The sequence below is a fragment of the Rhinopithecus bieti genome, unplaced genomic scaffold (assembly GCF_001698545.2).
Source record: "Rhinopithecus bieti isolate Rb0 unplaced genomic scaffold, ASM169854v2 scaffold_4981, whole genome shotgun sequence".
NCBI classification, from domain to species: domain Eukaryota; kingdom Metazoa; phylum Chordata; class Mammalia; order Primates; family Cercopithecidae; genus Rhinopithecus; species Rhinopithecus bieti.
Window position 1 is genome coordinate 2,112,141 of NW_016805130.1, and position 22,175 is coordinate 2,134,315.

The 22,175-nt window shown below is 38.8% G+C and overlaps 1 protein-coding gene and 1 long non-coding RNA gene across 3 annotated transcripts in view; one reads left to right on the forward strand and one right to left on the reverse strand.

The window, feature by feature from the left end:
* The window catches only part of RBM26 (RNA binding motif protein 26), a 90,372-nt gene extending 76,336 nt beyond the window's left edge, over positions 1-14,036 (reverse strand). The window contains 1 exon segment of the mRNA XM_017871209.1: positions 13,267-14,036. Within this exon segment, the coding sequence (XP_017726698.1) occupies positions 13,267-13,337 (71 nt within the window). The 5' untranslated portion in view covers positions 13,338-14,036.
* Positions 14,037-15,250: 1,214 nt separating this feature from the next.
* Positions 15,251-22,175, forward strand: part of LOC108529125 (uncharacterized) — a 13,265-nt gene continuing 6,340 nt past the window's right edge. Inside the window, exon 1 of one of the 2 annotated variants that reach the window (XR_001885410.1) lies at positions 15,251-15,356. This is a non-coding gene — a long non-coding RNA (uncharacterized LOC108529125). Of the gene's footprint in view, positions 15,357-21,463; positions 21,504-22,175 lie in introns of those variants that run through there. The other variant, XR_001885412.1, reaches the window with a different exon arrangement.

A 22,175-nucleotide genomic window follows, 5' to 3' on the forward strand; every position in this document is an offset into this window, starting at 1 on the left:
TCTGTCGCTCAGGCTGGAGTGTAATGGCCCCATCTCGTGTCACTGCAACCTCCACCTCCTGGGTTCAAGCTATTCTCCTGCTTCAGCTTCCCAAGTAGCTGGGATTACAGGTGCCCACCACAACATCAGGCTAATTTTTATACTTTTAATAGAGACAGGGTTTCACAATGTTGGCCAGGCTGGTCTCAAACTCTTGACCTCAAATGATCCACCCACCTCAGCTTCTCAAAGTGCTGGGATTACAGGTGTGAGCCACCGCACCCAGCTGAAGCATTTCTATATTAGAAAAATTAACACAAGCTGGATCAAAACATAAATGTCAGTATGGGAAAGAAAAAGTTGTAGCTCATATCACAATTTCCCTAATACATGAAAAGCTCCTACAAATCAACTTTCTAAGAAACCAACAATGTATCAGAAAAACTAGGGAATGTAAGAACAATCAACAGAAAAAAATACATAATATGTAACGTACAACATATAATTATATATTACATAATTATAATTACATATGTAACTATAATTATATAATAGTAATATATAATTAGTAATCATACATAATTACATTACACATTATTTATGATGTAACCATTACTTTTAGGGAAAAAAGCTTATTTTCTTAAATTATTAAATTAATCTCTGGAGCATTATGATATTATATATAATAATCTTATATAAGTATGTAATGTATCATTATAAGTAATGGGTCTGACGATCGGGATAAATCATTACAACATATATCGCTGAATGATATCGTAGGTTATATGAATGATAGTGTTATATGTTAAACACTATAAACATATTTGAATGTATAAAAATACATATTATCTATATATAATTTACAAAACTTTATATATATAAATAAACATAGGAAAAATTTTTCAACCTAACTTTTATAAGACAAATGCACATTAAAACTACATTAGCCATTCCATCTCAGGCTGGATGTGGAAAATCACAAGAGACCATTGCTTTCACCCCAACAAAAAACAAGCCACTTTAACTACAAAACTATAGTATTTTTTAAAACCTAAAGAGCTTGAGGAGACCAAAAAAAAAAATTCATAAATGAACTAACTAAATTCCAGAAAGTGACAAGCCCTTCAGAAGAGCAAAGAAACCCATGTTTACTCTCATTCCTGGTGGAAAGTCAGGAAGAAAAATGTGACTCCATAGATGGAGGTAAAGAGAAACCAGCCAAACTTTAAAACATCTTTTAGCAGTCATATATATGTGCTGTCAAGAGAAATTAGAATCAGAAGTACCACAAGCCACAAAGTGAGTCTACAGCCACTCATCAGCACTTACTAACCAAAGACTCATGAGTAATTCTGGGAGCAAGGAAGAACTAGAAGTGATCACCAAGAAACTAAAAGCTTCCAGCTAACAAAGTCTGAGGGTAGAGCACAAGGGCTGAGGGAAACCCCTCTGAGGCATTCTTGGGTGGGTTACCATTCAAAAGACAAGGAAAGGAACAACACTGCTGAAACACAGTTCCAAAAGTCATAAAGGCAGGAGGTAAGACTGAAGAACAAAGATCTCCCCAGCAATTCAAAAACCTGGAACCAGAGGCACTTGGCCCTTTTCCAAGTGTACTTCCTTTCATACTTGCTGTAAAGCATTTTAATAAGCATTTTAATAAACATTCACTCCTGCTCTAAAACTTGCCTCAGTTTTTCCTTCTGCCTTATATCTCCTCGGTCGAATTTTTTCTTCTGAGGAGACAAGAAGTGAGATTGCTGCAGACCCACAGGAATTTGCAGCAGTTAACATACGTCTGTGCTGCATGACTTGGGTACATTCCCTGCTCGTAAGAGACCTGTACGGAGTGCCGTCTTCGGCTGGAGGCATTCAAACCACATTTATTCTCCCATTCGCTGTCTAGCTTACTAACCAACCATCAGAACAATTCCTCTTGGTCACAAGTGGCTCTGCTCCCCCATCTGACCACTGAGATCACCCTATTGAGTGGCTCGTGTGGGTGGGAAGGACCTTGGGGTCTGCACCGAGTAGAAATGAGGCACTAATTACCCTCCTGGACACGAGCCTCACGAGAATGATAGGGCTAAAGCCTAAAACCGTGTAGTGCTTTGCATTTCCTCTTTTTTCAACTAAACTCAGCTTTTCCGCAAGAAGCGGCACTGCCTATTCTTTTTGTGTGTGTGTGTGTGTTTGTTCTGCAATGGCTGTGTGCACCTGCTGGACTGTTCACCTTGGGAGGAAGTCTGCCTCTCTGTTTTCACTCTGCATACCACATGACTTCTTAAACACACACTTCTTACTTGTGCACCTGCGGCTTTTACTGAGTTTACACAGTAGCAAAGACCCAGGATCCCCTACAGATATCCCGAGATGTATACCTGTTCTTATCCTACCAGCTCAAATGACCTCCAACCCTTCCCCTGTCTGCTGGCACATTGCTGGGACAAACACTAATTGGAACTGCAGCTCTGCCAGCTACTTATGACTTACTATATGCTTTCCATTCCTGTTATGCCCCATGGTTGAGTTTTCTGGTGGCTTTTGAAGCAGTTTGTCAACCTGCATAAGGGCTCACTCTGGCCCTTTGATTCCACCTACTTGCTTTTTGAGTTAGCACCCCTTTGGGAGGAAGAGAAATTCTTCTTTTGCCATTTGCGAGTGCTTACCTCAAGCCCTAAGTCCTCTAAGAGGTTATTACTTTCTATCAAGAGGGCAAATAAACGTTGCCCTCTGGAATCAAAGTGCTGTTTTTGGAAGCATATAAAGGCTTTCCGTAAGTATTTCTCTCGCTTCCTCCCAATTTCCTTCTGTAGCATCCATTCCTCTATTCCATGCCTTTCTCAACATGCATCAAGACCTTCAAGGTCATATTTGAATGAAAGGAAGTCCAGCCCCCTTGTGGTAATTAGCTAAATTTTATTTTATTTTTATTGTTGACAGTCTCGCTCTGTTGCCCAGGGTGGAGTGCAGTGGCACCATCTCGGCTCACTGCAGCCTCCGCTTCCTGGGTTCACGCGATTCTTCTGCCTCAACCTCCTGAGTAGATGGGATTACAGGTGCCCATCACCACACCCGGCTAATTTTTGTATTTTTAGTACAGACGGGGTTTCACCACATTGGTCAGGCTGGTCTTGAACCCCCTGATGTCAGGTGATCCATCTACCTTGGCACCCAAAGTGCTGGGATTACAGGTGTGAGTCATGGTACCCAGCCCCAAAGGGAAAATTCTGATTCTGCCCTCAAAGCATTTGAAGCCAATGTGGAACTGATTCAAACGAAAGTTGTTACAAAGCCCAGAACCAATGAGACTACAGGGCAACTAAATGACTCAGCCTCCACTCAAGTGGCCTAACAAAAAAAAAAGGCATGCCCCTTACTGACAATAAATCTTACTTACTTCAGTCTCTACAGTCCTTTTACACAAAGGATCTAGCATAAAACCAACTGAAGGGAACACAAAATAGTAAGAAAATGTGATCTACATGAGACAAAATAGTCAATGGAAACATAGAGACTGCCCAAATAATAGATTAGATGGGGACTTCACAATAATGATAAAAATGCTAAAGAATTTACTGCAAAATGTGGACAACATGCATGGAGAGCTGGGGAACTTCAGTGAATACATAGAAACTATTAAAAAGAGCCAAATAGGAAAACCTAGAAATAAAAAATTTGAATTAGAAATAACTCTCCTTTGCAGACTGGAAACGGTAGAGAAAAAACAATAGTGAACTTGAAAACAGGGAAAGAGGTTCATGTCTATAATCTCAGCACTTTGGGAAGCTGAAGTGGGAGGATTACTCAACACCAGAAGTTCAAGACAACTCTAGTTAACATAGACCCCATCTCTACAAAAAAAAAAAAAAATTAAATTAAAAAATCAGCTGGGTGTGGTGGTGTGTGACTGACATCCCAGCTACCAAGGCACAAGAATCCTTCGAGCCCAGGAGGTCAAGTCTGAAATTAGCTACAATCACGCCACTGCACTCCAGCATGGGCAAGAGAGTGAGATGCTGTCTCTTTAAAAAAAAAAAAAGAAAGAAAGAAAATAACAAATATCCAAATCAAAAGCAAAGGGACAAAAGTAATTTTTTAAAACATACATGAGATTTGTAGGATAATATCAAATAATCTAACATACAAGGAACTAAATATAAAGTCTCAGTAAAAGAGGAAAGAAAAATGGGGCAGAAAAATTTTGAAGATATAGTGAATACGAACTTTCTAAAACTGATGAAAGACCCAAAATACAGACCCAAATTGGCAAATCTAAGAAGGATAAAACACAAACACAGACACACAAGCCTACGATAGTCAAATTGCTGACCAAATAAAAGGAAGTGAATCCTAAAGGTAGTCAGAGGGGGGAAATAGACACATTACATTCAGGAGAACAAAGACTCAAATGACAGCAGATTTCTCACCAGAAACAACAGATGACAGTGGCAATGGAACAATATCATAAAATAGCTGAAAGAAAGGTGTAAAACCAATGACCTAGGTTCCACTTTAAGAAGAAAAGGACAGCAAATTAAACCCAAAGTGCTTTCAAAGGTAATCATAAAAATAAAATACTGAAATAGAAAATAGAAAAAAAAGTTAACACGGTTCTTTAACAAGCTGAGTAAAACTGAAAAGCCAATAGCAAAATTGATTAAGAAAATAAAAGAGTAACCAAAGGTATAATTAAAAAGGGGAAAGGAAGCATCACAGTAAATCCTAGTTATTAAATGAACAGTAAGGTTACAATGCATGTAACTTTATGTCAATAAATTTGGCAACTTCAGAAAAATCCTTGAATATCATAAATGGTCAAGAGTGACACAAGAAGAAACCGAAATACCTACACAGCCCTATAACTATCAAAGACACTGATTTTATAATCAAAAAATCCTCACAACAAAAATTTCAGTCCCAGATGGCTTCACTGGTGAAGGATCCCAAAAATTTTAAGAAAAAAAAAGTACTAATCCTAAATAAATTTTTTCAGAAAAACAGAGGATTGAATACTTCCACTTGTTTTAATATTATCAAATCTAGCATAATACAACATGATTTCAGCCTGGTTTATCTCAGGAATACAAAATTGGCTTAATATTTGAAAATCAATCCTCTGGTGGATCATGAGGTCAGGAAATCGAGACCATCCTGGCTAACATGATGAATCCTCGTCTCTACTAAAAATTAGCCAGGCATGGCGGCACGTGCCTATAGTCTCAGCTACTTGGGAGGCTGAGGCAGGAGAATCACCTAAACCTGGGAGGTGGAGGCTGCAGTGAGCTGAGATCATGCCACTGCACACCAGCCTGGGCGACAAAGCCAGACTCCGCCTCAAAAATAAACAGCTAAAAAAAATAAATGAAGGTATAAAAATCAGAAAAGATGGTCATTACTCACAGATGATGAGATTGGTGTAAGAAAATTCCACTGAATCTATAAAATAGCTACTAGAATAAGTACACTTAGTAAAATTTCAGAATTCAAAGTCAATATACAATATATTTCTTTATACTAAAAATAAAAATTCGAAAATCAAAAGTTTAAAAGCACTTGTAAAACATGTCACAGAAAAAAATATATAACAAAAGAAATGTTTCTATACAGGAAAAATATCTCAAGAAGAATCACTAAGTCACAGATCTTGAACTTAACTCCATTATTTAATACACACATAAAAGATACTAAATAAAACCCTAAGTTAAAATAAACTTTTACCTATTTCAAAGTTACTGTATGTAAATTGAAAAGATTTTTTCCACAGAAATAAGGTAGGTAGTAGGAGAGTAAAGAATAAGTCTATTAGGAACACTTTACCATTCATTCATTTCTCTCATTCATTCTTTTCTCTGGCACAAAGGAAGCAAGAAGAGGGAAAAAAAAATCTTAGAAGCTATTTAGCTCAAGCTTGGGTTAGTCATTCTCAAGCTTAGGTTATGTATATACCTAGCATGGCAATATTTTACATTTTACTCATAATACAGTCCCTGTCTCCTGGTTTAAGCATGTAAAATAATTTTGAGCAGCACTGTCAGCCAACAATAAGGAAGAGCTAAAACATACAGAAAAAAAGTACTAAATGCATTTTAACCACTCAGCATTCAGACGGAAAGGCCAAATAAGATTGCAGCAGCAAAATGTGATTATGAAAGTCAATTCATCAAAAGTTAAGGGGATAAAGAGATAAAGAAAAATGTTTTAACCAATAATGACAGACTACTAACTCTTCTACCAGCTATAAAATTCATCAGGTTAGAATTACTATAATTCTTTTATGTGCAGCTCTACGGAGACAGCAATCTTGCACATAGCAACATTCAATAATACTTTAACAAGTAAATATTAATATACTTCAGTGACCTTTCCCTCTAAGAAAAAAAAAAAAATCTGAATTAAAGCTTTACCTAAACTGAAGGTGCTAGGAGTAAAAATAGAGAAGTAGACCCAAAGACTACTTAATCTTTAAATGGCTCACATATCTGCTGTTCTGAAGTAGGGTAGATTCTATAGTTTTACCCAAATTATTGCCTCTTCCCTTGGCTTTAGGTGCACAACCTTGAAATTTCAACCAATGCACTTAATCAGATATACACTACACACAAAGCATTGCGCTAGGTAATGTATATAATGAACAGGAATACAGTTAAATCTTAAGAGTTGGAATCTGCCATCAAGGACCTGTGACTCTAATAATAAAGCTAAAATAACACAACTAAATAATTTAATGTACAAGTGATGAGTGTCATGACAACTGAAACCAGTGCTGAGAAGTCATGGTGGGAGGAGTCACTTCGTCCAGCTGGATAGATCACGGATAGCTTTCTGGAAGAATTGGAATCACACTTCATCTTTGACTTCAACACACAGAAAGGATACAAAGACAGTATACCATAACACAAGGCTCTGGAATCAAAATATCTTCTTTTGGATCCTGTCTCCATCATTTACTAGCTATGAATAAAGTACGCTATTTCATCTTCCTAATACTCAATTTCCTCATCTTCAAGAAACAAGAACCTATCTTGCACACAATGACTGTATAATGATTTATATTAATAGTAAGCACTCAATAAATGGTGCCTACTACTAATGTTCAGAAAAAAGAAACAGTAAAAATAACATGACAGTGAATCACGAAAGTTCACCTTTGCTGAAATTAAGACTCATATAAAAAGTAGAAAGATATAAATGGAAAGATAATTTAAAGCAAATCATTAGCTTTCTTAAAGGCAAGCTAAAAGTATGCAATTTATGATCTGGGAATGCTGAAGGTTTTGATCAAGCAATGGGATATAAACAAGGCTGGGCATCCATATGAGAAGAACTGGAAGGGAGAAAGGCCTAGAGATAAAAACAGATTTGTTAGAAAGCAAATTGCAATCATTTAGATACGGAGTGTGAGCCCCCTACTAAGCAACGCCAGTAAGGATTATTAAGAGAGAACCTCATGACTAAGTGAATGGGAGGGAGGAGAAGCCAAAAAATTTCAAGGCAGCATAATTTGGAGAAGTGAAATTAAAATAAGTGAATCCAGAGAACACTTCTTTTCAGAAATTAGTTTGAAGTTTAGATGAGAGATCCAAGCAGATATACAGCCAGTAATTAGAGATAAAAGCTTAAGACTGTGAAGAGTGGTTAAGTCTAAATATACTTATGTGAAAATAAATGCAGAGTAGAGGTTCTAGTTTGGAATCCATTAACAAGCTCAGGGTGAAAAGCTCTGAAATTCAATGCAAATGTGTATGTATTTGCAAATCCTAGGGAGGCTGTCTTTAATCAGACTTTAAAGGATCTACAATATACACTCCCAAAGAAGTTTTTAAGAACCATTGGCATGGATTACAAAGAAAACCATTCATGGGAAAGGTCTTAGTCCGTTTGTGCTGCTATAACAGAATACAAGACAGGCAATTTATAAAGAAATTTATTAGCTCACAGTTCTGGAGGCTGAGAAGTCCCATAGCAAGGTACTGGCAGGTTTGGCAATTCTGATTCCCAGACAGACCTTGAACACTGCATCCTCTGGAGTTTCTCCCATGGCAGAAGTCAGAGGGGCAGAGGCAAAACTAACCTTTTATAAAGGCATTAATCCAATCAACAAAGCCAAAGCCCCCGTGACCTAATCACCTCTTAATACTTAATGCAATTAAATTTCAACAATAATTCTGGAGAAGACAAACATTTACATCTTAGCAGTAATTAATGAAATGTCAGAAGTAAAAAATGGATGAAGAAAAAAATGTCAATGAAACAACATTGAAAAACACAATTAGAATCTGAAGAAAAGGAACAAAAGAGGGTAAGACTGATTTAAGAAAAGGAATCAACATATTAGGGATTCAAGGTAAGTTAAAAAGGTGGCATCAACACTGATGTTACACATGCATAGGGCAAAAAATATAAAAGTTTGGGCCTTTATTTCAATAAATATAAATTGATTGGTAACACTGAGGTAAGCAATTTTGGTTCTAATTATATTAAAACGAAGAAATTCTATTCCAAGACATTAAGAAGTAAATGGTTGAGGGCAAATTAACAAAAAATTAAAAGTCTGACTATTACTTCAAGATTTACCAGCGACAGGAACAGAAAGCTAGCAAGAAAGTAACTAGAAACATTTTATTTTTTGTTTTGTTTTTTGCTATTATTGCTGAGTTTTTCCTAAGGAATGGGAAATGGACTTACTATGCCAAAAGGAGCCAATTGAAAAGGAAAGGTCAAAGGAAGCAAAAATACTCAAAAGTTCAGCAGTAAAAGATCATTTAGCAAACCCAAAAGAATAATTCTTCCTATCAGACAGGAACAAAAATAAATTTTAATATGGTGAGAAAGGTGTAGTAACAAGCACAGGTGAAGGAAAAAATACTACAAAAACTCCAAAGATGTTTATTTCTTAAACTCTAAAGCACTGACAACCACGATGCTTTAGAATTTTGTTCTTTTACAATAGTAGCCAATATTATGAAAATGTCATAGTAAAAAAGTATATACAGTAATAGAAAACACCAGAATGGTGCATGGTGTAGTAGTAAATTAAGAATATGCATGTGGCTCTAGAGTTTGCCCACAGTTTAAATTACTGTGGGCAATTAAATCTTAACTTCATGCTTCAGTGCCTCAGTATCATCACCTGCAAAATGGAGAGATAACAATGCTTACCTCACAAAACTTGTAAGTACAATAATACAAAATGTTTAACAACAACGCATATAGTTTAGGTGGTAGCCACAGCAGGAGTGTTGGTGATAATTCTAACAGTAGCAACAGCAGTAATGTAACCTATCTGTGTTTAATCAACCAATTATCTAAGAAAGGAGGGGAAGGGCAAGGCTCTCAAACAAGTGTCCCATTCAACCCTTTCCTATTATACCAATAAGGAAAGAGGAGGTTCCTTTGCCTAGACAGCTACTAAACGGCAGAAGAGAGATTTGAATACTCATCTATCTGGACACAGAGATCTTCTTTCCACCACACACTTCCTCCACAGCACTACACAGTGGCAGAAGCACAACACTAGGCATTTTCTTCTTTACTACTCAACTCACAAAACCTGAGTACATCATTACATCCATCTGCCCCTCAATTTTATTTTCTAAAAAATTAAAGTTTCATTAGATCTTTTGGTGTCTCTTCAGAAAACCAAACAAACAAAAAACATGACTTTGATGAGTAAGTCCACTTAAAAGTTTTAAATACAGTAGAAAGTTTTTTTTTGTTTGTTTGTTTTTGTAAGTTTACTACAACAAAAGAGCTTAATTTTTTTTCAGGACTTCTTATTCAAACGAAATATTAGAAAAAAGACTAACATTTAGTCTCATATTATTAGCAAGTATGACTAAGCAAAACTTTGAGATAACAAAACATCAGTCTTAAGCGTTTCAAGATGACAATAAAGTTCAAAATTTTCAATTTGATGAAAAAGACATTGAAAATTATTTTCAATAATTTCTGAAACTCAGAACCCTGATACATGTACAGAAGTTATTAAAGAGTAAAATACAGATATGCAGACTTCTATTCCATGCTGAAAACACAACCAGGCTTTTTTTTTAAACATCCATCTGAAAACTCTTTTGCCCTAAAACCCTTCACTGGCTTCCCACCATCAATAACATCCGAAGTCTTAAACATGACTCAACAAAGTCCTGTGTGATCTGACTCCTTTCTCTGGAGCTTTCCACTGCCATTCGTCTCCCTTGCTTTTTTCTATTTCTTTCACTTCCTCCAAGATATCTTTTTTGTCCATTTTTAGGACCTCCATACAATCTGTTCACCAAACCTACAATGCTTTCACAGGTCTCCAATCCCATCCTTTTCCCCCGCAAAGTGTTCTTCATCCTTCCAAGCTGAGATAAACATTACACCAGGGAAGTGTTCCCAGACTTCAACACCTATCTTTCCTGCTAAATGGTAAATAAAATGAAGAGAGTCATTTCACGTCTTGTTACCTATTTCCCCAATATCTTGCACACTGCTTAGCACAGAGTAGGTTAAGTACTCTTAAAATAAATGTTTGCTGAATTAACACATTCAAAATGTGGAGTAAGTCCAAAACCATGAAGAATTTAACCAGCATAGGTAACTAAAAAGTTTTATGTAAGTTTCAAGTTACAGCTTACCCTTGGTCCTCTGTATGTTCCTCTCTCAAACAGAGTAGTTTGGTAATCACAATGTTAAAGCAAAAAAAAAAATAAAAAAATAAAAAATCCTTTTAGATAACAGATCATAACATTTCACAAAACCAAGGTTAGAAATCACTGATCTTAAATAACTGGGATCAGCTTTTATAAATCATACAAAAGAATCCACCTGAAATTCAATTAAAAGGACAAGAACTTGGATAAGGGCTCAATTTTACCACAGCTACATACATTAGAAAAGGACCAATGACAATTCCCAGTGTCTAGGCTCTACTAGCAGTGCCTTATTTACGACAACATAATGACTGCAGTGCTACAGCCATCGAGAGTAGGCTTTATATACATGGAATATGTTTTATTAAGACTAAAGAAAAATTACAAGCATACACTCTAAGTGGCTACAGTCTTCTCATTTAGGTAAGACGGGGGATACGGCAGTAAATCTGATATGAAACTGAATGCTTAAAGGAAAGCTATTTCAACCCAAAACATTTATAAATTTTGTGTTCACCTAATAACTACTGAATGCTAATTACACACCAGGCAGTAGTCTAAGATTTCCTTAATATACATTCATTATTTTCCCAATTTTACAGTTGAGGAAATGGAAGCCCTGAGTTAAGTAACTTACCCAATATCATACAGCTGGTAAGTGGCAGCGGCAGAATTCAAAACCAGACATTCTGCTCCAGAGTTCTCCTTCTCACCCCTGTACTATGATGCCCACTCTCCAATACAGTGAAATAGGGCTTCCATCTGCACAACTCCACTCCAGTGAAACTATTTTGCTAAGGTTACCAATGACTTCCACTTTGCTACATCTAAGGGGTACCTATTTGCCTACATTTTTTCACGCATTCTGCAGCATTTCATAAACTCCTCTTTTGCCACACACTTGTTCTTTAATGACATAAAGCCCAGTTTTCCTCCTGCGTCAGTACTAGGTCCTCTTCTCTTCCCTATCTACACATTTTTTGTAAGAAATTTCCCACAATGTCATGGTTTTAAATACTATCTGCATGACTCCAGATTTCTCCAGTCCTGAGTTCCAGACTCATACATGCAATGATCTCACACTTAGATGTATCCCACAGACTTCATACTTACTGTATTTATTATCAAAACTAGCCAACCCCTTTCCTTCTCTCTTTAACCTGTTCTCTGCCTTCTCTACTATAACCCATTCAATTGCTTGGATTATCTAAGGCGATCATCACCCTTGATTTCCCTTTCCCTCATCTCCTACATTTAATCCATTAATTTTACTTACGAAATGTATTTGGATCTGCCTGTCTCCACCATCACTCTAATGCAAACTAGCCACATCTCTGCCTACAATATGCTTCTGAATAGTCTCCTTACTTCCATTCTTGCCCTCTCAGTCTCTACAAAATATGCAGAGTAAAAACAAAATTAAATCAGTCCTTGTCTGCTTTAAATCATCTCACGTCTTCCCATACATGATGTGGCCCCTACCTACTTGTCCAACTTCTTGTCTTTACATTCTCTCCCTCATCACAAGGCTCCTTCCAGCCACAGTGGCCTTTCTCTTCCTGAAACACACCACAATTACTTCTCCTACAGTGCCTTTCATTCGCTCTTCCTTTTGCAAGAAACGTTCTTTTCCAAGACTTTGACACAGATGGTCCCTTCGCTTCTTTAGATGTTGCTCCAATGTCACCTTCTGAGTCCTTCCTTGACCAATGTGAAGTAGCCTCCCTCATAATCACTCTTTTACATGATTATTACAATAGTCACAGCTCTATTAATATCTGGATTTATCTCTTGTCGATTTTAGAATTTAAAAGCTCTATCCCCAAAGCGTCCCGTAGTACATAGTAGGTACCTAATAACTTCATTAAATGCGTGAATTTTCCTCATTGCATTATTATAAATCAACCAGTTCTGATAAAGCACTTGGTCCATGTTATATTTAGTATTAACAAGTCGTCAAAACACTCCTTAAATTTTCCAATCTAAGACTATTTCAGCACTCTAAGGGCTCCCCCCCAAGACAAAGTCTATCTATAGCATCCCACTTAAAACTGCTAAATATTCCATATGTATGAAGATTCAATTTTCTTCCTCCTCTCCAAGCTAACGAACGTGTAGGCGGGAAAGGGGAATTTTACTGGCCACCTCAGCACCTGTTACATCTTCAATCAGCGAAGAGAGGTGCAGATGAGCCAGACAGCACATGGGAGACGTGGCCTTGCTTTCAGGAATTGTATTTAGGTGAAACGTGAGTGATTTAAGCTAGAACTGCCCGAATCCCTAATAAAGGCCGTCTACTTCATTTAGAAAAACAAGGTAAAATAGTCTGTAGAAAAGAAAATATAGTCGGTTTCACTAAAATAAACCGATTTTGAGGCCCTCGGAAAATATTGAGGGTGGGGGGTTGGAATCGGTCTACATATACCGGGAAAATGAGACCAGCTCAGCAATAAAATAAAACTCGAGTCAGGCTCTTGGGGGTATCTTGAACCTGGAAGCGAGGTGGACGAGGAGGAAAAGCCACAGAGCCCTGGGACCTCCGTTCACCGCTTCGGCCTCCACTGCAGGCGCTCGGGGAAACCGCACAGATCTGTGGTTCCGCCTATCTCCCACTGCCATCCCTGCAAAGAGATATCCCCCGGATACTCACATGGGCTCGAGAGTCTTGCTGAGCCAGGACTTGAGTGCCTCGAAGTTTTCAATGATCATTTTAGAAACCATCCACAGCGGCCCTAAGGCCCGTCACACTCCTCCGCCCGCCCAGGTCGCGGCCGCTACAGCCGCCGCTGCCCCCGCCCCCTCCTCCGCGCGCCGCCCGCGTGGGCCGCGGTGGGAGGCGCCGGTGGCAGGTTCCCGCGGGCCCCGGTCGGCGAACAGCTCTGCAGGGACCGCCGCAGGCCGCAAGTGCACGGGATGCTAGGAGCTCCCCGTTCCCGGACCCCGGCCCGGGCTGAAGAAGCAACGGTTTGCCCGGGCCCTCCCCCTTCCCTCTTCCCCAGCAAATCTACCCAGACCGGAAGCGCGACACGCGCTTAGACCCAGGCGTTCTCTCAGCCTCGGGACCAGGTGCTTGTTGGCTACGTCGAAAAGGCAAAAGTAAAGAAAGCGAAGGCGAAGGGCAGCTCAATGGGAACGATTCAGGGGGTCTTCCTGGCTCCCAGCACCCCCAAGAAGATGGCTGCCGAAAAATCTCGCGAGAATTGATGAAGTCTCGCGGTGGTTCCTGGAGCCCGCTGGGAAGAGACGTAAGGTCGGCGGAGAATGCGCGGGTCGAGTGCTGTAGTTCGCTTTTTGAGTGTGTGCTTTGCTTGGGGCCTTTGTGCCTTTTTATTCTTTGCTTATCTTTATGATATAAAGAACTTGTTTCTTACAAGGAGGAAAAGACCGCTGACTTCAGAAACAGCAGGAGCCCTAGCTAGTCCCCGGTAAGACGGCCGTGGTCTTACCAGCTGGAACGGACCTGCCGAATGGATCGCTAGTTGAGAGCGTACACACCCGCGTGCGCGACACCAGGCGGCCCGTAGGCTCCAGGTGCCGAGCGCGCTACCTCGTCAATTTACCTAAGTGCCCTACCAGTACCATATTCTGTGTATGCTGTGATGTGAACGAGGTTTATAAATACAGGCTGGTCTAATGGAGCCCAATGAGACCGCTAGAGGATTAGTGTCTTGTCCAACAGTACTCAACTTGTTGGTAGAGCCCTAATGACTCAGGGATGCCCCAAGGGAAAGGTGAGAGAACCTTCACGTCTCTCAGGTAGTTTCCAGCCTGCACTTTCCCCCAGATAAAGATAAGTTTTGTTATTTTTAAAATGCTCTTTATTTAGAGCAAATTCAGCCCTATCTCACATCGGGAAATTATATAGTATCAAAAGAGAGAGTCTTCATATCAGCAACCCAAATAAACAAACTATTTTCCTGGGTGATCAAATAAGTTTGATTCCTGCTTGAGTTGTATTTAGATACTAGGTGGAATTTTACGAAGGGTCTACGTTCCATGAACTGTAGTAGAATGAAAATATTCACAATCTAAAGACATTTTCAGTAAGTAGATAAATGAAAGCTCTTTATGAGAGACACCGATAGGCTAAATTGTTCTTAGGAACTCTGAGTTTGTAATTTGCTAGAGTGAAGTCTCCTTAAGGATTAAGTGGAAAGATTATGAACTACAAAGCAAGACATTTGTTTTAAAATACAGCATATAGAGTAGAATACAAATTAGAATCCAGCTACTGAATAACCAGGGTGTTGATTAAAGTGATTTAGCTAAGTGAAATAAACCAGACATGAAGGACAAATATTATGATTCTACTTACATTAAGTATCTAGAGTAGTCAAAACTCCTAGAGACAGAAGCTGGAATGGTAGCAAGAGCAGGGGTGGAGAGGGTGCCCAGGAGAAGGGGAAATGAGGAGTTATTTTTCAGTGAATAATAGAGTTTCAGTTTAGGATGATTTAGATTCTGGAGATGAGTGGTGGTGTGTGGGTTGCACAATATGAATGTACTTAATGCAGTGGACCATATACTTAATGAAAACGGTAGGTTTTATATGTATTTTACAATAAAATTTGTTTATAAATTTAATACTGCCAAAAGTTAAAATTATATTTGTTTAGTCTTTGTTGTAGCCTTGCCACAGGCTGATGTCACCAATATTTTCAGCCTTATCACCAGCTATTCCATGACTCTGGTTCTCCACTTCAGCCTTCCAAAGCTTCTATCAAATACTGTATACCCCAGGTAAACTGATTTGCTCACCCTCCCTTTCTCCAAACATTTGTTCACTTTATTTTCCACAGAGAACGCTTCTACTTCTTTCCCTGATTGCTCAAACTTTGCCCATCCATCTCTCATACCACTGTCACTGTCTTATTTAAAGTCTTTTATTCTTCCTAAATAATAGCAAAAGCCTTTTAATATCTTTGCCTTTTATGCTGACCTCCATCAGTTCATCTTCAGTTACCCTCATAATCATTGCCTTTAATAGCAATAATTCAAAAATTTGTATCTAATCATGTCACTTTCTTGCTTAAAATCTTCAACTTCCACATTATCTGTAGAATAAAACACATTATTTAACATCCTATAAAGGTTCTTTCATAAATCAGACACCTTCCTTTTTGCCTACAAACTCCTTTCAGTGCCTTTCAGTCTTTGCTCCAGCCATCCTAAACTATTTTGAGTTCCTTAAAAGAAATTGTTCCATGAAAAGGCCCTTTATGCAAGGTGCCCCCCAGATATCAAAGGAGAAATCAAATGAACAAAGCAGACAATCCAGTTTGGTCAGTAAAGAGTGTTTTGTTGGGGGTAACTTACAGACAGAAGCATGGTCTTGAGTGGCAGCAAGACAGGTAGATCTCTGCCCTATTACTCCCCAGACCAGTACTTAGGTGCCATAAGGAAAGGGTGTACGTACTCTATAGAGACATTTAAAGGCAGCCCTCCAGACAGGCAAGAATGCTATATGCATCATAGCCTGTAATTTGTGTGATAACATCAGGGTTGCTTTGTTCTTACACTAAGGACAGTAAATAAAGTAATAATCACAGGACTGGGCCTAATCAGAAGTCAACATGACAAATTAGCATTCAAGATGGAGTAACCGTTTGTCTCCACAGAAGTGTGTCCTCTCACTAAATTGAGCCATTGCAAAATGCATTTCTCTACCTTTCATTTGATGGATTCGTACTTACGCGTCAAAATGCAGTGCATTTTTGCAGTGCAAAATGCAGCATCACCTTTGGAAATCCATCCTTCACCTCCCTTATCTGAAGCAAGAGCTCCTCTGAGATGTTCTGACATCAGCCTGTGTTTGCTTCTTTTATAGCACTCATAGGTTTATATTTTGCTATGAGTATGTGATTATCTGTTCTTTAGTGGATTATAGCTTTGAATCCCCCGCTTCAAGAACAGCCACTAATATATACAGCCAATTCTTATTTACAGTGGTTCTGTAAAAAAGCCACAAATAATTAATTGGTGAATATGGAACCATTGCTACTAGGAGAAATACAGGATTAGGTTCCTTCAAGCCTCTTATCAAATGTTTGTCAACCAGCCCATAAATAGCTTGCTTTATGTGTGTTTCTTTTTAAAGGCACCTTATGTAGGCAGAAGAAAAATTTTAAGGCACCTTATTTAATATAGTTGATTCATTAACATTGAACTCATAGCCAGTGGCACTATAACTTATGCTTGCATGGTGTATGTATTTTCTCTTTAAAAAGAAGAGCCTTTTGGCACTTAGGGACCTAGATAGCCTCATTACTACACTTGGGGGGCATTTTAAACAGTGAAATCACAAAAGCTCAAAATGCAACAAATATAGCACTAAATAGACCATGAAAAGGACACTTGTTTCCAGTGTGAGAGCTAAAACAGGAAGGCAGAGCATCCCCTTGTTTCACTAAAGCTGGGAACGTGCATCACGTGACTCAGATTTTTTACCTCTGTTCATGTCGACAAGTGACTGCAAAAGCATTCCAAGTATTGATTTGGGCATTGCAAATACATTTTAGCAAGTAGGCAAACTCACAAATACAGAATCTGCAAGTAATAAGGATCAACTATATTTTTTGAATGACCAAAGGAAGCCCTACCACTTCCATGAAGCCTTTCCTGGCCACTGTGGCTGATAGCAATATCTTCCTCCTCTAAATTTATAGTACAGTGTTTATTATCACTCCACGGCGAGTCATTTTTGCTTCCTAGAATGCTTCTCTTCCTTAACCATTAACATTTATCCTTCATTTATCCCTGCTTCATCTTCTTTGGCCCTGCCTTCAAAGGTGACAATTAGCTGATGTAATCATCAATTCTACTAAGAGAAGACTAAACAGCTGCCATAGACTACTTTCTCTATTCAGTAACGTACATTTTGGAATGTCCAGTATTAGGTTACGTGCTTAACATTTTCCAATACAGCATGTTCTTTCAAGGCCTTGTGACTTTATTAGCGCTGTTCCCTTTTGCCAGAATGATTTTCCTTATTGCTCAAATGCCAGTACCTCAGTGATACCCTAGACAAAGGTCTAGCTCCCTACCTGTAGAACGGGAGTTAAAACATTTACTGGGAAGAGATAGTGAGGACAGATAAAAATAAAACGTTTTATTTAGTTTTCTCATCTTTCTCGGCCTTATGAGCTCTTTTAAGGACTGGACTCAAGTTTATTCCTCTCTACTATCTGCTCTTAACTCTGTCTGAAACAAAAAGTGTTTATTGAAGACACATGCTTTGTTTTAAATAGGAAGGAAGCAGAGGCAGAAAATATTTTAGATAGGCGAGAGAGTGATATACCCTCTAACAGACCTGTATTTCTTTATGGTTTATTACCGTAAGTTGCCTTCTTCTTTCAGCTGCACTGATCCCATTCTCTATAGTGTGCTGAATTCCTCCTCAGGTTTTTCCAGCTGTCTTCTTCAGTTGAGTACAGTCTTACTACTTTCAATAGTGCTTTTGAAGTCTTGTTTAAAAACAGTCTGCATTTCCAGATCACAAAGAGATTCTGTATTTTCTTCTATTTCTTTTACAGTCCATTACTCTACTTAGAATCACATTTAAGTCTTTATTCTCTCTGTAATACATCCCTGTTTGTGGTGTAAAGTGAGGATCTAGGCCATTTTTTTTTCTATAAGTCTACTCAGTTTATTCCTTCCTGTTGATTTCTTTCTTTCTTTTTTTTTTTTTTTTTTTCCCTGAGATAGAGTCTCTCACCATCTCCCAGGCTGGAGTGCAATGGCGCAATCTTGGCTCACTGCAACCTCTGCCTCCCAGGTAGCTGGGACTACAGGCATGTACCACCATGCCCATCTAATTAGAGATGGGGTTTCACCATGTTGGCCATGCTGTTCTTGAACTCCTGGCCTCAAGTGATCGGCCCGCCTCGGCCTCCTAAAGTGTTGGGATAACAGGTGTGAGCCACTGTGCCCAGTCTCCTTCCTGTTTGATTTTTGATGCCACTTATATCTTTCTGTTTTCATTTCATTTGTGTTCTGCTTCTGACCTATTTTTCAATTGGTCATTTTGTCTGTGCCTACACCAGTACCATGTTGTTTTTATTTACTGTTGTATTGTATTATAGAATATCTTAATATATAATAAGGCAAATCCCTCTTCTTTGCTCTTTTTCAAATTTAACTTGGCTAAATATGAATCTTGGTCTGGCACAGTGGCTTACACCTATAATCCCAGCACTTTGGGAGGCCGAGGCAGGCAGATCACTTGAGGTTAGGAGTTCGAGACCAGCCTGGCCGACATGGTGAAACCCCATCTCTACTAAAAATACAAAAATTAGCCAAGTTAGCACATACCTGCAGTACCCAGGCCAAAGGCTGAGGTGGGAGTATCGCTTGAACCTGGGAAGTGGAGTTGTCAGTGAGCCGAGATTGTGCCATTGTACTCCAGCCTTGGCGACAGAGTAAAACTACATCTAAATAAATAAATACATAAATAAATGTGAACCTTTAGTTTTCCAAATACATAGAACAAGATGGTTGAACTTGTAAAAAAACAAAATCTTCATTGAAGTTATGGATTAATTTGGATTGAGTTGACATCCTACAATGCATAGCAGTCACAGGGGTGTGCAGCTCAGATCTCCCTTCACTGCCCAAGTGCAAGGACCATAGTTACATGACAGCCTCCAGTTGTTAATTCTTTCTAGGTTCACCTCAGCTTTCAAGTTGAAGTTACACTATTCTCAGGGCAAACCCTCTCCCGCATGCCCATCCCCAGCTCAAGACTGAGCAAGGGATAAGGACCTGCTCGATATTGGGATGGCAGAAGTATTGTCAGACCTGCATGGTAATCTAATGGCTCTCCCACCCAATTCTGCTTCCCCGCTTTCCATTTCACAGGTGCTACTCTCCAGTAAACTTTTTGCACTTTTAACCCCATCTCAGCATCCACTCCCCAGAGAACACTATAACACAAATTTAATCATCTGATTCATTCCATTTTTGTACATTTTAAAATCATAGTTAATAATAAAATTTTAAGTATTATGAAAGAGGAAACTATGAACCATTTTAGCAATTTAGACTGTAAAGGCTCAAGCATGGTTTCTCTAAGGATATGATACTTACATGGTTAAGAAAAGTGAATAATGAGTAAAAGTCATGTGAATCAAAGTAGAGACAAGAACATTCCAGCACACATAATAGCCTGTGGGATGTTCCTGAGGTAAAGAAGAGTCAGGATCTTAAGGACAGAGTGGTGGGAGGGTATCAAATTGGGGACATGGGAAATGGCTGTCAGTCAAGTTAGAGGTAAAAAAAATTTCATGTTAAGATTTTGGAACTGGATTTTATTTAAAATAATGATGTGAAGCCATTGAAAGGTTTTTGGTGTGGCAGGATGAATTTAAAATATGAACACACCAACGCATACTTCTTTTAAGAGAGAATCTGATTAAATTTGGGAATTTTAAAATAAAAACAGGAAGCATATCGTACTCTAATATAATAATTCAAGGGTTTTTATTTTCCTAGAAGATCAAGGGCATGTTAATAAAGGGAATATAGTTTTCTTATCTAAGACTAGACACTGATGACTTGCAAAGAAAAATAACACTTTCTGTGATATCCTTAGGTAATTCAAGAGGAAACACTTGAGCAATTACTGGTGTTGTAAACTGAGATCAGAAGACATACATAGATAGTATCATATCCCAGACCAGGCACAGTGGCTCACACCTGTAATCTCAGCACTTTGGGAGGATGAGGAAGGCAGATCATTTGAGGTCAGGAGTTGGAGACCAGCCTGGCTCACGTGGTGAAACCCATCTCTACTAAACATAAAAAAATTAGCTGGACATGGTGGTGGGTTCCTGTAATCCCAGCTACTTGGGTGGGAGGCTGAGACAGGAGAATCACTTGAACCCAGGAGGCACATGTTGCAGTGAACTGAGATTGCGCCACTGTACTCCAGCTTGGGCAACAGGGCAACAGAGCGAGACTCCATCTCAAAAAAAAAAAAAGACATACTATCATATCCCCCTAAATTGGACCAAAGCACTTCTGGCATAAAAAGCTTTTTTAAGGCCGAGTGCTGTGGCTCACACCTGTAAGCCAGCACTTTGGGAGGCTGATCGGGTGGATCACCTGAGGTCAGGAGTTTGAGACCAGCCTGGCCAACATGGCAAAACCATGTCTCTATGTTAATACAAAAATTAGCCGGGAACGGTAGCCCACACCTGTAATCCCAGCTACTTGGGAGGCTAAGGCAGAAGAATCACTGGAACCCAGGAGGCAAAGGTTGCAGCAAACCAAGATCACACCACTGCACTCCAGCCTGGGAAACAGACTGAGACCCCATCTCAAAAAACCAAAACCAAAAAACAAAAAGCTTTGTTTGCTTTTGTTTTTGTGTGTGTGTGTGTGTGTGTGTGTGATGGAGTCTCTGTGTCACCCAGACTAGAGTACAGTGGCATAATCTCAGCTCACTACAACCTCTACTTCCTAGGCTCAAGTGATCCTCTTACCTCAGCCTCCTGAGTAACTGGGACCACAGGCACATGACACTCACGCCTGGCTAATTTCCTTTTTGTATTTTTGGTAGACGGGGTTTCACCATGTTGCCCAGGCTGATCTCTTGAGCTCAAGTGATCTGCCTGCTTGCCTTGGCCTCTCAAAGTACTGGGATTACAGGCATGAGCCACCACACCTACCTAAAAAGCTTTGAGATGCAATCACCAACTCTTCAGGGGGCACTCTGTTTGTACCCATGATGAATTATGACTCCATCTCTATAGGTGCTGTGGAACTGTTGATGGATATGGTTATGGTGGGTAATAATCATAATATTAAAAAGGTATGTTTACATATATTGCATGTTCACACACACAGGCATGCAGACACAAAGTCTCCCATACAGTCAAATGAGGACGGGTAAGTATAAATCTCAGCATCCAGAGGAAAAACATGTATGTAATATTATTAAAGATCATGTAAGTGAAATGATGTGATACCTGTGTTATCAAAATGATTTGAAATGGAATAAGGAGAGAGAGTAGAGTATCAATGAAATAAGATTGGACATGAGTTGATTGTGGTTGAAATTGGATGATGGGGATGGTTATAATTCTTTGAGCTCTTACATATTAAAATTTTCCATAATAAAAAACGTTTTTTAAAAAAATCTGTTAAGGCAGAGAGACCCAGAAAACAAAAAGATTTCTGGGAATGTCTTAACAGACTGGCTACAAAGGAAGTTTCAGGAAAGCAGAGATTTTGTCTGTCTTTTTCGCAGCTGTATCTCTTTTGCTTAGAGAAGTTGATAGCACGTGGCAGGTTCTGTTGTTGAATGAATGAACATTGGAGAATAAAACCTATAACCTAGGTGACAGTCTGTCAGCTCAGACAAAGTCAAGAATCCTGGGGTTCACTCACCTGTCACACTACAAATGGCATTTATAAGAATAAATGCCATATTATAAGAATAAATGCATTTATAAGAATATTATAAGAATAAATGCATTTTATATATCCATATTATAAGAATTATAATATTATTATAATATGAATTATAATATAATTCATATTATAATAATATTATAAGAA